Source organism: Pteropus medius, unplaced genomic scaffold, assembly GCF_902729225.1.
Source record: "Pteropus medius unplaced genomic scaffold, Ma_sr-lr_union100, whole genome shotgun sequence".
NCBI classification, from domain to species: Eukaryota; Metazoa; Chordata; class Mammalia; order Chiroptera; family Pteropodidae; genus Pteropus; species Pteropus medius.
In genome coordinates this window covers 19,018,112-19,036,088 of record NW_024349803.1, presented here as the reverse complement: position 1 = coordinate 19,036,088, position 17,977 = coordinate 19,018,112, and the positions used below count along the sequence as shown (strand labels likewise).

The 17,977-nt window shown below is 47.0% G+C and overlaps 3 protein-coding genes and 1 pseudogene across 10 annotated transcripts in view; 1 reads left to right on the top strand and 3 right to left on the bottom strand.

Moving 5' to 3' along the window:
• The window catches only part of SETD2 (SET domain containing 2, histone lysine methyltransferase), a 100,071-nt gene extending 88,095 nt beyond the window's left edge, over positions 1-11,976 (top strand). For all 5 annotated transcript variants that reach the window (XM_039837581.1, XM_039837580.1, XM_039837579.1 and 2 more), the window contains 3 exons: positions 8,832-8,912; positions 10,663-10,764; positions 11,128-11,976. In XM_039837581.1, the coding sequence (XP_039693515.1) occupies positions 8,832-8,912; positions 10,663-10,764; positions 11,128-11,289 (345 nt within the window). In that variant the 3' untranslated portion in view covers positions 11,290-11,976. The remainder of the gene's footprint in view (positions 1-8,831; positions 8,913-10,662; positions 10,765-11,127) is intronic.
• On the bottom strand, positions 943-1,061 carry LOC120582508 (uncharacterized; annotated as a pseudogene).
• A 367-nt stretch (positions 11,977-12,343) lies between the features above and the next one.
• The window catches only part of NBEAL2 (neurobeachin like 2), a 34,484-nt gene continuing 28,850 nt past the window's right edge, over positions 12,344-17,977 (bottom strand). Inside the window, exon 55 of the transcript XR_005647526.1 lies at positions 12,344-12,355. The gene's annotated coding sequence lies outside the window, so the exon portion shown is untranslated. The remainder of the gene's footprint in view (positions 12,356-17,977) is intronic.
• LOC120582283 (death domain-containing membrane protein NRADD-like) lies at positions 14,504-17,823 on the bottom strand. 4 transcript variants are annotated; one of them, XM_039837584.1, is made up of 5 exons: positions 17,290-17,823; positions 16,375-16,517; positions 15,473-15,659; positions 15,213-15,355; positions 14,504-15,125 (listed from the first exon to the last, which is right to left on the bottom strand). In XM_039837584.1, the coding sequence occupies exons 2-5, from the start codon at positions 16,415-16,417 to the stop codon at positions 14,806-14,808; spliced, it is 693 nt and encodes a 230-aa protein (XP_039693518.1). In that variant the 5' UTR covers positions 16,418-16,517; positions 17,290-17,823; the 3' UTR covers positions 14,504-14,805. The 4 variants fall into 4 exon arrangements, with proteins under 4 accessions (XP_039693518.1, XP_039693519.1, XP_039693517.1 ...); XM_039837585.1 differs by having other exon boundaries at positions 17,621-17,823; XM_039837583.1 differs by having other exon boundaries at positions 17,670-17,823.

The following is a 17,977-nucleotide window of genomic DNA, read 5'->3' as shown; positions in this document are numbered from 1 at the left end:
TTTGAATACTTTTTCTTAAAACCTCATAATAGACTTCTGAAAGAACAAGATATTTTAATATTTTAAACATATGCTATTGCTTTCATATTAATTAGCAAGCATGTATTATATATATCCCTCCAGGTGTGCCTCACTTGGTACATAGAGAAAAACTGGAAAAGTTAAGAAATTAGAGCATTTGCTTTTATAGCAGAGTGGTTTGACTGAGGGACTATCACTGTATTGTATAAACTGTAAGAGAAGTAGAATTTCCTTAGACCAAACCACACAGTACAGCCTTTTTCTGTCATTTCTTTAAGACTAGCCTACCGACATTTGTTTCAGTTATTTCATCAAATTATTTTAGGAATATTAAGCGACAAACAACAAGGAGTCCGTTCAGGTGTCTGCAAAAGCAAATATAACATATCTTAGGACAGGAAAGTACTAAACTAAATCCAGTGCTTAATTCAAAAATAACTCTGATGTATTGTTAAGCTCGCATATGTTGGGAGGGATGTTGGTACATGTGTAAAGATGAGAGGGAATGGGGAAAATATAAAAAAAATTCCTCCTCCTAGCTCCCACTTGCCTCGGGGTTATAGAGTAAGACTTCCAATGTCAGTCAGTTTTCATTCAGTTTTCAGAGAAGACTGAAAACTTTTTCATTATTCTGCTTTGCCATAGTACAAAAGTCTCTTCTGGAATTTGTATAATAATGAGAGTGCACAAAGTAGTTAAGCCGCCAAATGTGTTTCTTATTGTGAACAAGTAGTTAAAAGGAAGAGGTGTTCCCTATTCTACCAAACAGAATCATAATCAAACCAAAACAGAGCTTATAACTTTAATTTCTTGAGTGAACATTTTTTTTTTTTTTAGGCAAGGCAGCCCTTGGTTGACCTCACAGATTGCAAGGACCTTGTCAGCTTACAATCCCTTATTTTTTAATTTTTTTATTTTTTATGCCTACAGCACCTGGTCTTCCTAGGTGGTCTCCCATCCAAGTACTAACCAGGCCCGACCCTGCTTAGCTTCCGAGATTGGACGAGATTGGGCTTGTTCAGGGTGGCCTGGCTGTAGTGAGTGAACTTGTTAATAGGGATTGATCTGTTCATGAAATAGTCGTACCATTTCTACTGAGCAGAATATAAAAATCAATTTGAGGAGTTTTATACCTAATGTTTGATTTTATGTAAGTGACACCTTTTTGGTAAGCAGCTCGAAACATTCTGGCCTTGGAATTCAGAAGGAAAGAAAACAAATCATCTTTCTACAGCCATTTGCTTTCATCTAAACTTTTTCTCCCTTGTTTTTGCGCATAGAACACAAAGGTGACACATTTAATATTACACCCTGGTGTTTACAAATGCTCTTTCCCATCCCTGACAAACACTGATCTTTTTTTTACTGTCTCCACAGTTGCCTTTTACAGAATGTCATATAGTTGGACTCATTAGTGTGTAGCCTTTTCAGACTGGCTTTATTCACTTAGCAATATGCATTTAAGGTTCCTCCATGCCTTTTCATGGCTTGATAGCTCATTTTTTTTAACACTGAATAATATTCCATTGTCTGGATATAGCACCATTTATTTATATTATTTGTCCTTCAGCTACTGAAAGACATCTCAGTTGCTTCCAAGTTTTAGCAGTCATGAATAAAGCTGGTAAAAACATCTGTGTGCAGATTGTTTTTTTGGACATAAGCTTTTCACTTACTTGGGTAAATACCAAGAATCATGATTGCTGTATCATATGATAAGAGTGTCTTTAGTTTTGTAAGAAACTGTCAGACTCATTGTTAAAGGATATTTTCACTGGATATTGAAATCTAAGTTGATACTTTATTTCCTTTTTCAACACTTAAAAGATGTATTTTCATTTTTTTTTTTTTTTTTTTTTTCTAATAGGAGTATACGTTTTATCTTTGTTCCCCCACATATGTCTTTCTTCCTCTCTGGCTGTAAGCAGAAAAATCTTAATTCTCTTTATAGTTGGTTTTTAACAATTTGATTGTGATGTACCTTGGTGTTGTCTTCGTTATGTTACCCTCGTGGATTTTTGAGCTTTTTGGATCTGCGGGTTTATATTTTTAGCTCTAAAATTTCAGTTAGGTTATTTTTTAAGAGTATCAGTTTCTTCATTTTTTATATTTTCCTTTAAGTCTTTAAACATTTTTAATAGCTGTTTTATTGTTGTCTGCTAATTTCAACCTCACTTTTATTTCTGGGCATATTAACTGCTTTTTTTTTTTCTTGTGGTTATCAAATTAACATTTTTTTTTGCTTCATGTGTGTCTCGTAACTTTCAGTTGAACGTTGGACAGTGTGATTGTTATGTCATTGAGTTTCAGGGTTTAATTTTCCATCAGAGACTGTTGGCTTTCTTCTGGCAGCCAGTTAACTTATTTATGGATCAACTTGATTCTTTGGAGGCTCGTTCTTAGGCTGAGTCCAGAGTAGCCTTTTCTCTTGAACGACTGCTCCTGCCTAAGGGATGGCCTTACTGGGATCTCCACTGAATGCTCAGGTTAACACCAAGATCTTTTCACTCTGGCTGGTCAAAGCGCAGCTATTTCTCAGCTTACTGTGAGCTCTGGAAACTGTTAGTTTATCACTCAGTTCAGACACTGAACTCCAGTCTCTGCCTCCTCAGCTCATGGAGACCATGCCGTGCTTGGGTTTTCCTCCCCACACTGGCGTCTAGTGCAGGTGGAAAGCAAGGGTAATCAAAGGGCTTGTTTCTGGGATAGTAATCCAGTCTGCCTAACATCCAGTATATGGAAACTTGTTTCATGTATTTTGTCTATATTTTTTAATTAAAAAAATAATTTTCAATTTTAGTTGATGTACAGTATTATATTAGTTTCAGGTGTACAGCATATTAATTAGACATTTATTTTGTTTACTTTTCTAGTTGTTTACAGAGAAAGGGATAGTCCTTTCACAGTTAGCCTGTCATGTGGCCAGAAGCACAAGTCTGTGGAAGGTCTTGATAGAGGTATAATATACCTAACTATAAAAGTCCATTGTTTTAAGTTTACAGTTCAGTGACATTTAATAAATTTATCAAGTTTTGCAACCATTACCATAATCTGGTTTTAGAACCTTTTTAACCCCCCACCTCCAGCCTCCCTGGAAGATTTCTCATACTTATTTACAGTGAATCCCCATACCTACCCCCAGCTCAATCACTGATCTATTTATAGATTTGCCTTTTCTAGACATTTCTTATAAATGGAATCATATAGCATATGGTCTTTTGTGACTGGCTTCTTATATAACATAATGTTTTCAAAGTTCATCCTTGTACCATGTATGAGAATTTCATTTTTATGGCCAAAGGACATTCTTTTGTATAGGTATACCACATTTTGTTTATCCATTCACTGGTAACGGACATTTGGGTTGTTTCCATTCATTGGCTATTATGAATAATGGTATATGAATGTTTGTGTACAATTTTTTGGTTAGATATACATTTTCAGTCTCTTGGGTAGATACCTAAAAGTGGAATTGCTGGGTCATATAACTAATATCTGTTTAACTTTTTAAGAAACTGTCAAACTGTTTCCTAAAGTAGCTACACCATTCTACATACCTATCAACACTGTGTGAAGGTCCTGTGGGAGAATGTCTATTGAGGCAAGTACCTAAGGGGGAAATCCCATAAATGTCATGTTTCCAGCAAAAAACTATCTGGACATTCACTCTGTATCTTAGCTTCTTAGGCTTTTATCTCTGATTTGTCAGCTTTACCTTTTCTTGTACTTTCAATGAGAAAATTTAAATGAAGTGCATCTGTTGTTAACCCTTCGATCTGAATATAGTAGATGAAGGAAAAAATGAGTTTTTATCTTCCAACCAACCTTGCCCTGAAGCACAAGTCAAAGGCTTGAGATGTCAGTCTTCGTACTCTATCATCAGGACCCAGTCTGACTTGGAGAGCTAGGGACTTATTTGGATCTAACCTTCCTAACCCGATTACAACTACATTCACCTAACTAGCATCTCAGTAGACAGGAGGATGCCTATGGTAACGCATTTATTCCTTCTGCCCTATTTTTTCATCTTTAGGGCCTTCATTTAGACTTTAATCCCCCTGGAGGTACAGACTGTACCATTGTAAATTTTCATTACTTTAGAGGCCTTGCGTGAGATATTAGAGGTAGAGTAGTAAAACTGAGTACTAGTCTTAGAAACTTCAGTCTAAGGAAACAGCCAGATCTATCAACCAAGAATACAGTGGGATGATTGCTATAGTAAAATTATACAAAATGCTATGGGAGTACAGTGATTAATGGTCTGAGAAGATAGATCAGTAATATGTCCCAGGAAACACTATTTTACCTGTAGCTAACATGAGCAGGAAAGAGTATTCCAAGCAGATAAAGCAGTTTTTGCAAAGGCATAAAGTTAAGATAAGACAGAGCATATATAGAGAGCAATAAAAATAATTTGGTGTGGTATTTGAGTACACACTGGGTAGTAAGCAAGACAAAACTATAGAAAAGTAGGTCAGATTTAAATTGTGTAAGATTTCTGTGTTCTCCTAATGTGATTATTGTATGATAGGTACTTGGGAGCCAATGAATACTTTTAAAGCAGGAAAGTCAGGTAATCAGATGTGTCCTTTGAGTGAAACAGGCCCCTTCGAAAAGGTGAGATTGGTAGCAGAGAGGTCAACTTGAAGAGTATTAACAATAGTTTAGGCAAAGTGAGGAACTAAGAGTGGAGATATTGGGGATTCATGCAAAGACATTTGCAAAGATTGTTCAGGGCTTCGCAAACAAGTGGGTATTAAAGAGGCAAGGGTGTCTCATCACCCTCATTTTTAGCTTGGGTAATTAAGATCCCATTATTCAGTCTAGAGAACGAAGGAAAGTTTAGGAGGAAGTTCAGTGTAGAATTTGAGTTCCCTACAGGATTCAGATAGGATGGCTGGTAGTTATATCTAGGTTTGAGTCATCAGGAAATTGGTGCTTGTTGGAGATATAGGGATATATGGTTTTGACATAAGGAGAGTGTGCAGTGGGCAGAGCATTCTTTGAGGAGTGCTATGTGGTGTTGGATGGGTGGTATTAAAAGCTGTTTATGATGAGACAAGCATCTGTGAGACCCTCCTCCTCTGTTTTCCTCCAGTGTTGTTCCCTACTCTTGGTCATCTTGTACTCTCTTCCATCATCCATCTGTGGTGAGTGTAAAATTAATTCTTCCCTTTGAGAACCCCTGATGCAAATTGTTGCTGACTGCTTGCATTATCGAGAGACAGAAGTTTATTTACTGCTGCCTTCTGACTTTAACATTCAGTCACAAGGTATAGTAGGTGTCCTAACTATAACTACATTATGTTAAAATAGTTATAGAATATTTCTTGAATTGAGAGAGTTGCAGAGGATGGGGTCAGGGGCCAAGATTGGTTAAGAGCCTTTTCAACTGATGATCCATCTTTGGGGTTAGGGGTAACTTGGAAAAGGATTCCACTTATCAGCAGTGGAGAGGAAAGCAGGAAATCCCGTTTGAGAGGGAATTATCAAAACCAGATCCCAGATCTCTGCAGAGCAGACACTTAATTTGCTGAATAAGCACAGCCTTATGGTCATCAGCTGGGGGACTAGAGAGAAACCCACCCCCAGGGCTGCACTACACTCAAGGCCAGATACACAGAGTAACAGGCCTGTGGTTCTTAGTGATGTCTTTAGGACCTCAGTTCCAGGTTTCAAATGAAATTCACTTCTGTCTGAATGAAGCAGATGGAGCGTATGTGTAATCCAGTCAGACTTTTGAAACTCTGTGTCTAGAAAGCACCTTGGTGATCTTTTCTCTTTCTGCTACCAAAGGTGGTAGCCAATCCAAAACAATATATTGAGTTTTTATTATTTTCAAGGATCCTTCTTTCTTCACCGTTTAATCGATGTATGTCGGTTCATGTAACGCAGAGTTTAGGTTGAATCATGTGTGCAGTGTTTCTGATAACTCTGTTTTTCCTTCTGCATCTGGATTTGTACTGCCCCAAAAGATAAAGTTCCTTTTTGAAAAATGGAACATTTCATGTTCCAAAGAGTATTTAATTAAATTCAGGAAGAGAGAAGGATTAGCCCAGTGTATCCCTCTCTCTTTGTCAGGACCCATTTCAGTCAGGCCACACACCTGAGTTCCAAGGCACATGAGCTTTGTGACATGATCATGTCTGTATGAATAATAAAGGATGTCATTTGCATTTGTCGTGTTACATAATCAGTGTGTGCTTACTAGTGCCATTCAGTAAGCTTAAAGCTGTTCCCTACGTAGCCAAAAGGACTTGAAGCTTCACCTTGGATAATGTAAAAGTACTTAGGCCTTCCGTGTCACAATCATATCTGGTCATGTTCCAACCAGATTTCCTAGGAATCCAGACATGCCTCAGATAAAGGCTGACAACAGGGTGAGCTTCTAAAGGCAGTAAGCCTGGCTTTCTGCCAGACCCCACACCTGCTCATGTCATCGTGTACTCTCACCTGGCCACAGCTCAGGTCAGTTTGCACCAAAATACTCCATTCACTGAAGCCCCGTGTGAGCCAGCGCGTAGAGAAGACAAACGGCTTATTGCGGAGGCCCTCACCCCTCTCCGGTGGGTTTCTAGAATCTCAGCAATACCACTTGCAGCACAGGTAGATGTTCCCTACCCCATGAAATAGCTTGTTATATTTTGGAGACCATTAGCCCAGTCTAATGTTTTTTCTGGTGCTAAAGGATTTTTAATTGGCAACAGGCATTTGGGAAGGTTGACAAACTTTATATATTGTAGAAGTGGTAACACTAAATGGGACTCGTTTGGCATTGGGGGTTGTTCTCAAGGTTTTCATGGCCGAGTCCATCAGGCCATCCTCAGCTCTGGCTCTGGCTCTGGCTCCTGGTGTTGCTTGGCATTAGCCAGTTTCCGAAATTATCTCTCATGCCATTTGCAGACCACAGATCAAGAGGGGTACGTGAATTTTAGTACTTCCAAGGGTACTTCATTTTGGTTTATGATTTCCATGATGTAAGTCTAGGTGCCCTTCAGTTGAACATTTCCTTTCTCAATCCCATTTGCACAGCACTCAAAAGGACCACAAAACCTCCTAGACATCACTCAGTGGACTGTGCTCTATAACTGGGTTTTTAAAGCCCTACCAACCTCACCAAGTCAGAGATTAAATTAGAAAGCTATTAAATATGCTCTGGATTTATTGAGCTTTCTGAACACATACCCCATTCAGAGGGAAGCAGAACATTTCTGTTTATAATACTCTTGCTGAGAGCCTGGCCTCTTCTTTGGGACCAGGAATCTTGAGACGGTTGTCATACCTCAGGGGGCTCTCTGTACTCATGGCTCATTCTGTTGCGGCTCATTCCTGAGATCTACAAGAGAACATCTGAGGATGTGCTGACGTTTTCTTGGTTGATTCAGGCAATTCTTGATCCCTTACTACCTGAGGTCTTATTGTGAAGCACACCCACACTCTGCTACTGGAAAAATAGCCATAAAGCCCCAAAGCAAAACATTTGAAAATGGATTACTGAGGGAGTTTTTGTTTTGTTTTCTGAAAACAGAGGTTGGTCTGTATGTTCTTTCTACCCTCCCCTCCCCATCCTGCTCCCACAGCCGCAGAAAGTAGAGAAATGGAAAATATGTAAATCTTCTGTGAGAAATCAGGGAAAGTTGATTTGTATCAGCCCAGAGCCAAAGGAGTGCCACCTTTCTCCGGAGCCAGTCCGAAGCAGAGGAAGTTTAGTAGCCCCTTTATCAACAGCACTTTCACACTGTTGATGGAAATGGAGGAATCAGAACTGAGGGGTGGGTCGGGAGTAGAAAAAATTCTCTGAGTGGCTAGCCAAAACAGGAAGTGCCTGTAATACCTGCTGCAGCTTCCACATCCATCGGAAGTGACTTGTACTCGAAGAGGAATGTTCATAATCTTTTCCATGGCAAATTACATTTACTAGCAAGGGGCTTGATGGCTGGTGGTAGGCAAGGTATGGGAGATGGCTTTGCATGGAAGCTACTCTAAATGCCAGGGCTGCTGGCCCGTCACCTCTTAGCAGTGCCTGATGAGGGGGAATTTGGCAGCTCTCCTTCTGGTGCTGCTGGAAGGTTTGTCATCATCTTATCAGCTGGGGACAGAGTATCCTCTGTCTCTTAGCATCTCCTCATCTCTTCACTGACTCAGATGGCCCTTGTCTCCTTCCCCTCAAATCCTTGATACCTCTTTAGTCTTTGCGTTCCTGAACTAGAGATGCCAGCCTCCAAGGTATGCTGAAACTGGCTCCTACTGCTAGCTCTGCCTTTGGAGGAAACGATGGTATCCAAGGGAAATGGAGGGGCGAGGTGAGGACCACAGTGTGGTAGGACCTTCCAGGTTTTTGGTTTAAGGCCTTCGGAACAGGCATTTCGCCTTTGTCTTGGAAAGGGCTCTGAGCCCTTTCTTAGGCTGTGGGGGCCAAGAGAGGTGGAGCTTACAGATCCCAGGCCTTGACAGTGTAGGGGGAACTGAAGCTCAGGACAGGGGTCTGAGTGGTACAAGTCACATGGCACATTCCTCCACAGAAGAGGTAACTCTGAAACCACTAGACATGTCTAGCTACATCAAAGACGTAGCTTTGACTTCGGGGAGAGAAATAGAACTTGGTTTATGAGAATGAGTCAGAGCCAGATGGCAGGTTTGAAATAGCAGTGGTAACGGCAGCCGGGTTGACTTCAGGCCATGGATCCTAAATGAATCCTAATGCCAAGAGTCGGGTAGCCCAACTGGGGGAAAGAAAGGAAAGTTCTGGAACAGCAGGGTATCACTAACCTGACCTCTCATGCCAGCATTATTTTCTTTTCCATTTCTAGACCTCAAAAAAGCCTAAGACAGCAGAAGCGGACACCTCCAGTGAGCTGGCTAAGAAAAGCAAAGAAGTATTCAGAAAAGAGGTAAGGTCTGGTGGCTGTGGGTGCTTAGTTCCTTGGGCTCAAACCTGAGCCCTTTCCTTTCTTGTCCTAAGTATGCACAACTATTTGCAGTGTTAGGCTGCCCTGCCTTTGGGTGTTCCCTGGCTCTGTGACTTAGCTGTGTAGTTGTTATGTGATGACACATTGGAATGTCCTTTACAGCTGTACAGCTGGGTAATCACTTCCATGTCTTTTATCGGATTTCATTCCCACAATGGCCCTTGAGGGAGGCAAGACAGGAGGAAGAATTCTTAAGGTTCAGAGGAGGCAAGTTCAAGACAGAAGACTTGAACTCAAGGCTTCTGGGTCAGAGTTCAGTTCTCTTTCTGTGTTATCTCATTTGGGGATCGAGGAAAGTAGCTCTTTATGCTACTGGAATTGTGTGTTTCTACCTCTCAGGACACTAACCTTCTCGTCTGCCTTAGGCATCTGGATTCTAAACTCCAGTCTTGATTCACCATAGGGGCTCAGAGTTTGTTGGAGGAAATGGACCTGTAGATAAGTGATGGCAGCTATGTGGAGAATGTGCCATGATAGCGCTGGAGGCCACTGTTCAGGGTGTCAGGATAGGAACTGACCAGGCCGATTAGGAGGGACGTGACTTCAGGCGGTAGAATGTACAGAGGCAAAAGAACGCACTGGCCCTTCCGGGGGTTTGTACGTAATCCTCAGGCTGTAGCACAGGGCGTATGAGGCTGCACAGTGTAGTGCTTCTTCATACAGAGCCTGTGTGTCTGTGCTGTATAGGGAACCATTGCAGGATTTTAAGCTGGGAGTAATGAGATCCCTGACTGTATTTAGGGAAATGGATTGAAGTGGGGGGAGTATGGAGGCCAGGAGATCACAGAAAAACTTTGCGTAAAAGCCTTATCCAGAGATAAGACTTAGTTTCTCACAGTCCTTGTGTGAAATTATTGGTGTTTCAGCTCAGCCAACCAGCAGCTGTTTATTTAGTGCCTACCTGGTGATATAGCCTTGTTTTTTGAATCTGCATTTCAGAGATGGGTAGACCCCGTTCAGGGAGCTCCCTGGCGAAGTGGATGTCACTGACCTCCTTGTTCCCTTTGTCCCCTGGGATCTTAGCACCATAAATACTTCAGAGTCTTGTGCCTGGGTCTCTTTTGAGAGCCACTGGGTAGGACAGCACAGAGACAGCCCAGGAGAACATTGGAAGTTGTAAACTGAAAAGGGCACCTCCCTGCATCTTCTCCCACCGACTGTCATACTGTGCTTCCATGTCCTCACGCTCCTGTAGTATGCACCAGATGAAATGTAGCATTTACAGAACCTTGAGTCACCTTCAGTAACAAAGCGCCTGCATTTTTTGGGGTTGCCGAGCCTCCTAGAAGCACTGGAACACCCTCTCTGCCCTGCCTCCAGGAGCCAGAGGACTTAGCTACAGTCTCTGTAAGGACATGAGATTCATTACTGAAACCTGGGGCTGCTGTGAGACCAGCAGTGGATCCCGCTGCTGGGTGCCTCCATCTACTGCTCGAAGTCCGGCCAGCTCAATCCATCCAAGGAAGCTCTCCCTGTCAGGGCTGACTCAGGATCCTTTTTGTCTTATACCCAGTTGGCATACTGGCATTGTTCTGTCCAAACCAGCCAGCCGAGTGAGGAAAAGGGAAGGATCGGCCAGCGCTACTTGCTGTCTTTTCCACTTATTTCCTCAGTACAGCTTCTTGCCCTTTCTCAAGTATTGAGCAGTGTGTTCTCTTCTTCCTGCCTGCAGATGTCCCAGTTTATTGTCCAGTGCCTGAACCCTTACCGGAAACCTGACTGCAAAGTGGGAAGAATTACCACAACCGAAGACTTCAAACACCTAGCTCGCAAGGTATTCTCCTCAAACTGCGTACCTTCTAAGAGGGCCTCTTTCATCATGGAAAGTGGGTTTTCCTTGCCAGACGCCCAGGCTAGGGACCCAGGAACGGGGAGGGGAGGTTTGGGAAGGGAGGTCACCCTACTCGAGTGTAGCGATTCTTGAAAAAACTGCCAGAGCTGAGCTTGCCCTTTGGTGATTCTGGCACCAGCCTCGCCCAGCCTGTCTCCTTGTTCAGCTCCCAGCCTTGGTGAGAAGGGCGCTGAGGCAGCAGGCCCTTCCTCCACCCCACCCGCCCCGCCCCCGCTTCCTCGTCCACACACAGTTCGTTTCCACTCTGACTGGTGGCTGTGGTCTCTCTTCCTCTGTCCTGGACAGCTGACTCACGGTGTTATGAATAAGGAGCTGAAGTACTGTAAGAACCCCGAGGACCTGGAGTGCAATGAGAATGTGAAACACAAAACCAAGGAGTACATCAAGAAGTACATGCAGAAGTTTGGGGCTGTTTACAAACCCAAAGAGGACACTGAATTAGAGTGACTTATGGGGCCAGGGTGGGAGGACAGGTGAGCAGCAGGTAGGACAGACTCTGGGGAGAAGAAATCCAGTGAGCCGTCTCTGCTCCGCCCTTCTGTCAAGGCTGTGCTACTGATGACACATCACCCTGGGGAATTCAAACCTGCAAATTTCAACAATGAGCCCAGAAATGAGCTCAGTCTACAACAAGCGATCCCTGGTCGTGAGCTTTTGGGGTGTGTGGTTAGGGGCCGTCAGAGCCAGGGGCTTAGGGGAGACCCTGCCCTCTAAGACCCCAGCCAGACCTGGCCCCACTCTCCAACCTGGGTCTCCTCCTTGGCGGTGCTGTCAGCGCACAGACCCATGCGCGTCCCCACCCACAACCCCTCACCCTGACGATCTGTATTATATTTTAATGTATATGTGAATATATTGAAAATAATTTGTTTGGTTTTTCCTGGTTTTTGTTTGGTTTTGTTTTGCTTTTAGCCTCTACGTGCTAGGATCACAGGAAGACTTTGTAAGGATGGTTTAAGTTCTCCTGCAAGGTTTAATTTGTTATCATGTAAATATTCCAAAGCAGGCTGCCTTGTGGTTTCGGCCAGCCGTGTGCTATGTTGATAAGATTGATTTACTGCTTAAAATCACTTTACTTTATCCAATTTTTACTGAACTTTTTATGTAAAAAATAAAATTAATTAAAGAACTTGACACGTGTGTTCCGTAAAAGCTAGTCAAACATGTTTGTGCATAAAAATATTACTGGAGAGAGAAAGAAAAGATAGTGGTTATAGATGTGTGAAGTCCAAAATTGGTCTTTGAGATTGGAGCTTATCACAGGCCTTGTTCACCACAGGTCCCACTGGGACTAAAGCAGACATTTACCAGGTGACTGACACTTGTGACCTTGGGATCTGGTGGCTGTGCTGAGGGGCAGAGTCAACTTGCATGTGCATTCCAGAGCAAAGGAAGTGGACCTAAGGCCTCACTGGCACTGGACTTCTTTACTTGGTTAACAGGTCAGTCAAAAGAAAGGCACATGTCTCCCCTTTTATACCTCCTGGCTGGGGAACAGCATCGACCCTCTTCCCTCCAAAGACTTGATTCCCCGAGCCCCCTGGAATGCCCATTTGATGCAAATTTGGGTCTCCCACCATGCCATCTGACACTGGCTCGGACAATAGAGGGGCGCCCTTTTGAAAGGTTACAGTGTACAGGTTGTGATGAGAGTGGACATCTGGAGGATGCAGGGCCCAATGGAGACCCACCCACACGGACACCCCTTGATGGACCAGTTGTCTGGGCAGTGAGGAGGGCCAGAGGCTTCAGGCCCATCTTTGCAAAGAGACTGGTCTCATTTCTTCCTCACTGGGGTCATTTTGCTCACCGCAGCAATGTCCCTGGGGAAGAGGCTGTGGCCTGCCAAATTGTGGGTGGCATGGACAGCAGTTAGAGTACTCATTGCCTGCTGGGCACTGCGCTGGGCACTTAGGGGGCTTGGGAAGGGAGGACACGCTACTTAGAGCTCAGGCTGTGCTCATTTAATCCTCACAGGAATTGGCACTGTCTGATGAGGAAACAGGTTTGGAGAGGTTCAGTAACTCATCTCATACCCTCTTATTAAAGGAGTTGTTAACATAGAAGAGAAGTCATAATCATTAGACATGCTATTTAGTGAGGTAGCCAAAGTCATAATCATTAGACATGCTATTTAGCGAGGTAGCCAAAGTCTGTCTTTTTCCATGACACTGCAACCTTCAAACTGTTGGAAAGCACATTATTATAGCAAATAGATGGACTCCAACTGCCTTCACATTTTAGAATTGTTTATTACAGTGTGTTTCAGTTCATGTGGTCGAGCATATTAGCAGGCGTGTGTGTGGCCATATGCACTGCTGCTTGCAACCAAGTCAGTCTCCAGACTCCAGGTTTCAGATTTTCCAAGGAAATCTAGGCAGCCTTGCATTAAAGGGTAGTGACCAGGATGCTGTCATATTTCAGATAGGACACCTTCGGAGAGGAATTATTTTCTTCAACATCTTCCCTTCCACACACCCCTTGACACTTTCAGGCTCCAGTCCCCTCAGTGGTGATAAGGGCTGCCAGCTAACTGAGAACCTGTTCATGCCACTCGATGCAGGATTTCACACTCACTGCCAAGCCAGTGGCTGACTTCCTGCCGAAGTAGATGTGATGTCTGCAGCGCTGGTCTGATTCTAACTGACTGAATGCTGAGCCTTTCCTCCTTTCTCTCCTGAGTTGTTATTGCCCAAGGGTCACCTGAGGATGGAGGTGGCTCTAAGCCTGCCCTTCCTTAGGTTGAGGAAAAGATTTGTGGGGTTAAGCGTCCCTGGTAAACTGCTTCTGAGGAATAGCAGCAGCAGCCTAATGAGTCTGGTTCTCCCAGAGCAGCCAGTCCCAGTCAGCCAGGAGACGGGATCTACCCTGGGCTCCCTGGGCCATGACTTGATCCCAGTCTCCTGAGTGAGTTCTGGTGGCTTTGGGTGGGGGATGCCAGGATGATAGCCATTGTTCCTTCCTAGGTAGGGTCTGTCTGCTGTAGCAGCCCTCTCCGAAGGCACAGTAACCAGCAACCTGCCTGCCTCTCTCCGGGGTAGGCATATGTGTGAGGTGCAAATGATTTGGCTGCAGCTGCCTTGTCCTCAGCTGTCCCTCAAGTGAGCGGGATGACCTGCCTGCCCTGGGCTTCTGTAGAAATCACATAAAACAGCAGTGGAAGCACGTTTGGACCTTCCTCACCTAAACCTCCCTCGCCCTTTCTTCCTTTTCTCAACTAGTGGTGACCAGAGGCCCTTGGTAACCAGCCTCCCGAGACCAGTCTGCCTCCTGCCTGGAGGGACAGGCCTCCAGCTTCCCCTTGATGCTGGTCACAGCACAAGTGATGAAAATGGTCTCAACCCTAAGGCCCCTCAGTGCCAAACTGGGAGTCTTAGAAGGTAGGGTGACCTACTGAATGTGCCATTCTATTTCTTATTCTCCAGCTAAGGAAGCTAAATTTCAGAAAGATAAAATATTTCCTATCACGGTCCAGCCAGTGAATGGCAGATACACTATGTGAATGCTCTGCCTCCAGGGCTCATGCATCTTCTCTGGGAGGAGCACAATACCTGCCGGCCCAGGTGCTCCTTCCACAACCTAGGGACCCCACCCGTTTTCTGGGCCTCTGCCTCATTGCCACCCAACGGTGTCGCAGGCCCAAGGAGCCAGACCGAGCCAGTACAATACCGTGAAGTTGCCTTTAATACGGAATACAAAAGTAGAAAAACAGTTGCGGCTAAGTACAAAGAGGTGGGGTGGGGCTCAGAGGGCAGGCCCACTCCCCCCACATCCTGGTCCCTGTCTTGGAGGAAGGTAGGGTGAGGGGAGGTGAATGGTGACTGGACCTTCCGTGTCTCCCTGGGACAGAGCAGGCTGAGGCCACCGATGCCGGGAAGCCCATGAAAGGGAAGGCGCAGGAGGTGGGCACGGCAGGGAGCACCGGAGCAGGTTCCCTGAGAGGCCAGGCTGTCTAGGCATCGCTCATACCACGGAGCAGCCCTCCACTGGGAGACCCAGAACCCGGACCACATCTTCACGGCCCATGGCAGCCAGGGCGTCCTCCAGCACCCTGAGGGTAGCACCGCTGCCTTCCTGGATAGCCCAGTCCCTCAGCAGAGTGTAGGCTGGCACACGGCCCTGGGCCATGGACTGCACAGCCTCAGCCTGGTAGCCCAGGCGGCCCGCCAGGCCCTGCCAGCCCTTGTCAGGTTCGCCTGATGCTTCCAGGAGCCGCTCCACTTCCTCTTGCTGCTGCCGAGGGAGGTGAAGGTAAAGCCGGCAGCCGATCTCAGGATGCAGCCCTGGGGCGGGAGACATGAGCAAATGAGGTTCTCAGCGCTGAAGCAGAATTAGGTCTGAAGGACTGTAGAATGGGGAAAGGGACTCACCCTGGCTGGGGACACAGGACTCCAGACCACTAGACGAGTCTGGGAAGACACTGCTATCCACATGCATCTGGTTCCTGTCCAGGGCCCCCAGCTCTGCAGTCCGAGCTTTGGCCAGTTGCTGTCTTTGTTTATGTGAGCGCCAGCTGCAGGGAGCAGGAGGGACCTGCCAACCTGCTCTCACCTTCACTGAGACAGAGAGAGAGCTGGCTGGGAGTCCAGATGGGGAGGGGACACCACAGGGCAGTGCCCAGGCCACCTACCACTTGAAGGCCACGTAGGCAAGTAGACCAAGGACCACGGTGGCCAGGACGGCACAGTAGACAGGGATGATGCTGCCCGAGGCCTCTGGAGGCTCAGGGGGAAATGAGAAGGAGGTATTGGGGGCCCGAGCTCCCCCTGCCCCTATCCATACTGCCCTATCCCTGTCTTGCCCCCTCCAGGTCTCATCTGTGGAAGAAAGGAAAGACAGTCGGGGCAAGAAATCACTAGATGCCCTGGGCAGCCTCACCTAGACTTTGCTGTCAAAAGTTTTGGTACGATAATAGCCTCTACTATGTAGAATCAAAAGCTCATACCATGGCATCAAGAGCCGACTGGCCCATTTTCCCATGCTCATCTCCCACAGCCTCCTCTTTGCTCCCACTCGTGGACACCTAGCCCTTAGTAGAGGCACCCTCCTCCCAGGCTTCCAGATGTCTGCCCTTGCTGTTCTACCTTCTGCAGCTCTAACTGCCTTCGCATTTTAGAATTGTTTATTACAATTAGCAGTAACATCCTATCCTGGGAAGCTTCCTTGTTCTCCCCCAGTCTCTCCCTTTTCTGGCTCCTGTCACACCTCCTCTGACTAATATGGCACTGAACTGCGTGTCCTGTCTCCCCTTCCAAGTCTGCACTGTGAGAGCCCATACATTTATGTTGGTTTCTGTGGGGGCCTCTGTACACAGAAGACCTTGTAAATTTTTGTAAACTAAAGCTGAACTGGGAGGCAGGTAAATGCTACTGCTTGCTTCTGCCTGGAGGCTAGTTGTCCCAACAATCTAGTGCAGGAAGGGCACAAAGGATAGGAACTCCAGAGCCTGTGACTGCTCTTGTATGTGACCTACTCACCTGGAGTAACACCCATCCTACCCAGTGCCCAAAATCTGGATCAAGAGGTTCTTACCCTCATGGGCCATGCCTTCCCTGTGGCTGGAGTTGTGAAGCATCACTCTGCCGGCTGGTCTGCACCTCTTGGAGAAGGAGTTGTAGTGTCATGGACAGTGCCCAGGCTATTGAGCTGGGAGACTTCTCTAAGTCCAGAAGGGGCTGTGTGCAGGGACATGGGAGGAATGCCTCAGGCCTGATGTCCAGAGTCCCTTGGGGATAATCTGTCACCCTCTCCCGGCTCATTCAATCCTGATTCATTCCAGGGCTGAGTTCCCCCCCCACCCCACCCCCACTCACCAATCTGGACGTTTCCTCCTGTGTCAGATGGACTGGGGGTGACAGAGCGGGCCCCAGCTGGCCAAGGTGGAGAAGCCAGGGTGCCGTTCAGGAGGGAGGAGGGCAAGAAGGGAGATGCCCAGCCCCATCTCAGCCCGAGCCAGGCCAGAGACTTCCTGGCTGGTGGGAGCCTCCCCTAGACTTCTCAGCACACACCCAGGAACCCAACACCCTTAGCCTCCAAGGCCAGGGGACCAGGAGTGACAGTACTCCCAGTCCTGCCTCCAAGGTCGGTGTCCAGCCCTCAGCTCCTGCTCAGAGGCTAGACAAGCAGGTACCTTAGTGGGTTCAGCAAGGGCAGAGAGCTTATGGGCCCAGAGGTCATAAACCTGAAGGACAGGCAGGACCACTCAGTCCCAGGACCCATTTGAACCTACAGGGCTGATCCTGCCGGAACCCACTTCCTGAGGCCTGGGGAGAGGCCTAGGTCAGGCTGAGGAGGGATCTTGCCTGTAAACTCATCTTGCCAAAACTCATCTCCCTAAACAAGAGTGTGTGCCTATGTTTATGGCAGTGCACAGTCCAGAAGTGGGTCTGGGACAGGGGCTGCGGTGAACCTTGCCACATTTCAGGTGTGTATATTCGTGTCACTTACCACATAAGGGGACCTTCCAGGGTCCTGGTTGGCGGGTGAGCCTGTGACCAGCGTGCGCAGAGGTAGCCAGGCCTTGCGTCTCCCTGACTCACTCTGAGCCTCGAGACTGGAGCCTCTACCGCCCCCACACCAAACACACCCGTCTCCAGGCCCACAAAATATGCACACACAGTGCAACACCCGCATACCACACCGCCCTGGCTTTTCACACACATCCCAACACAGGCGCCGGACCAGGACGGGCAACCCTCAAGATCGTGGGCCTCAAGGTGGGGGACAGAGGCAGCCCTCGGTTCCCGCCGTCCAGGAAACGCCGGGCTCTGTTCCCAACCTGCTTCTGTGTAGTGGCCGCCCCTCCTCGGGTCCCAAGATCCGCTCACCCTGGCGGGACGGGGGCCTCTGAGCCTCGGGACTAGCCTCGGGCCGGCCGGGAAGACGGTGTGGAATCCCTGGAGAGGCCAGGCTGTGGGCCGCGGGAGACGAAAGCCGCGGTGGCGCGGTGCGGGACACTGAGCGGGCGCGGCGCGGGGCGGGGCGGGGCGGCGCGGGGCGGGGCGGAGGGCGTGGCCACCGTGGCCTCGCCCCGCCCCGCCTCGCTCAGGAAGGCTCAGGACCGCGCACGCGCGCCCACCCGACGCCGTGTCCGGTTGGCGGGAGCGCGAATGGCGTGCGGGGGTGATCTTGCGGA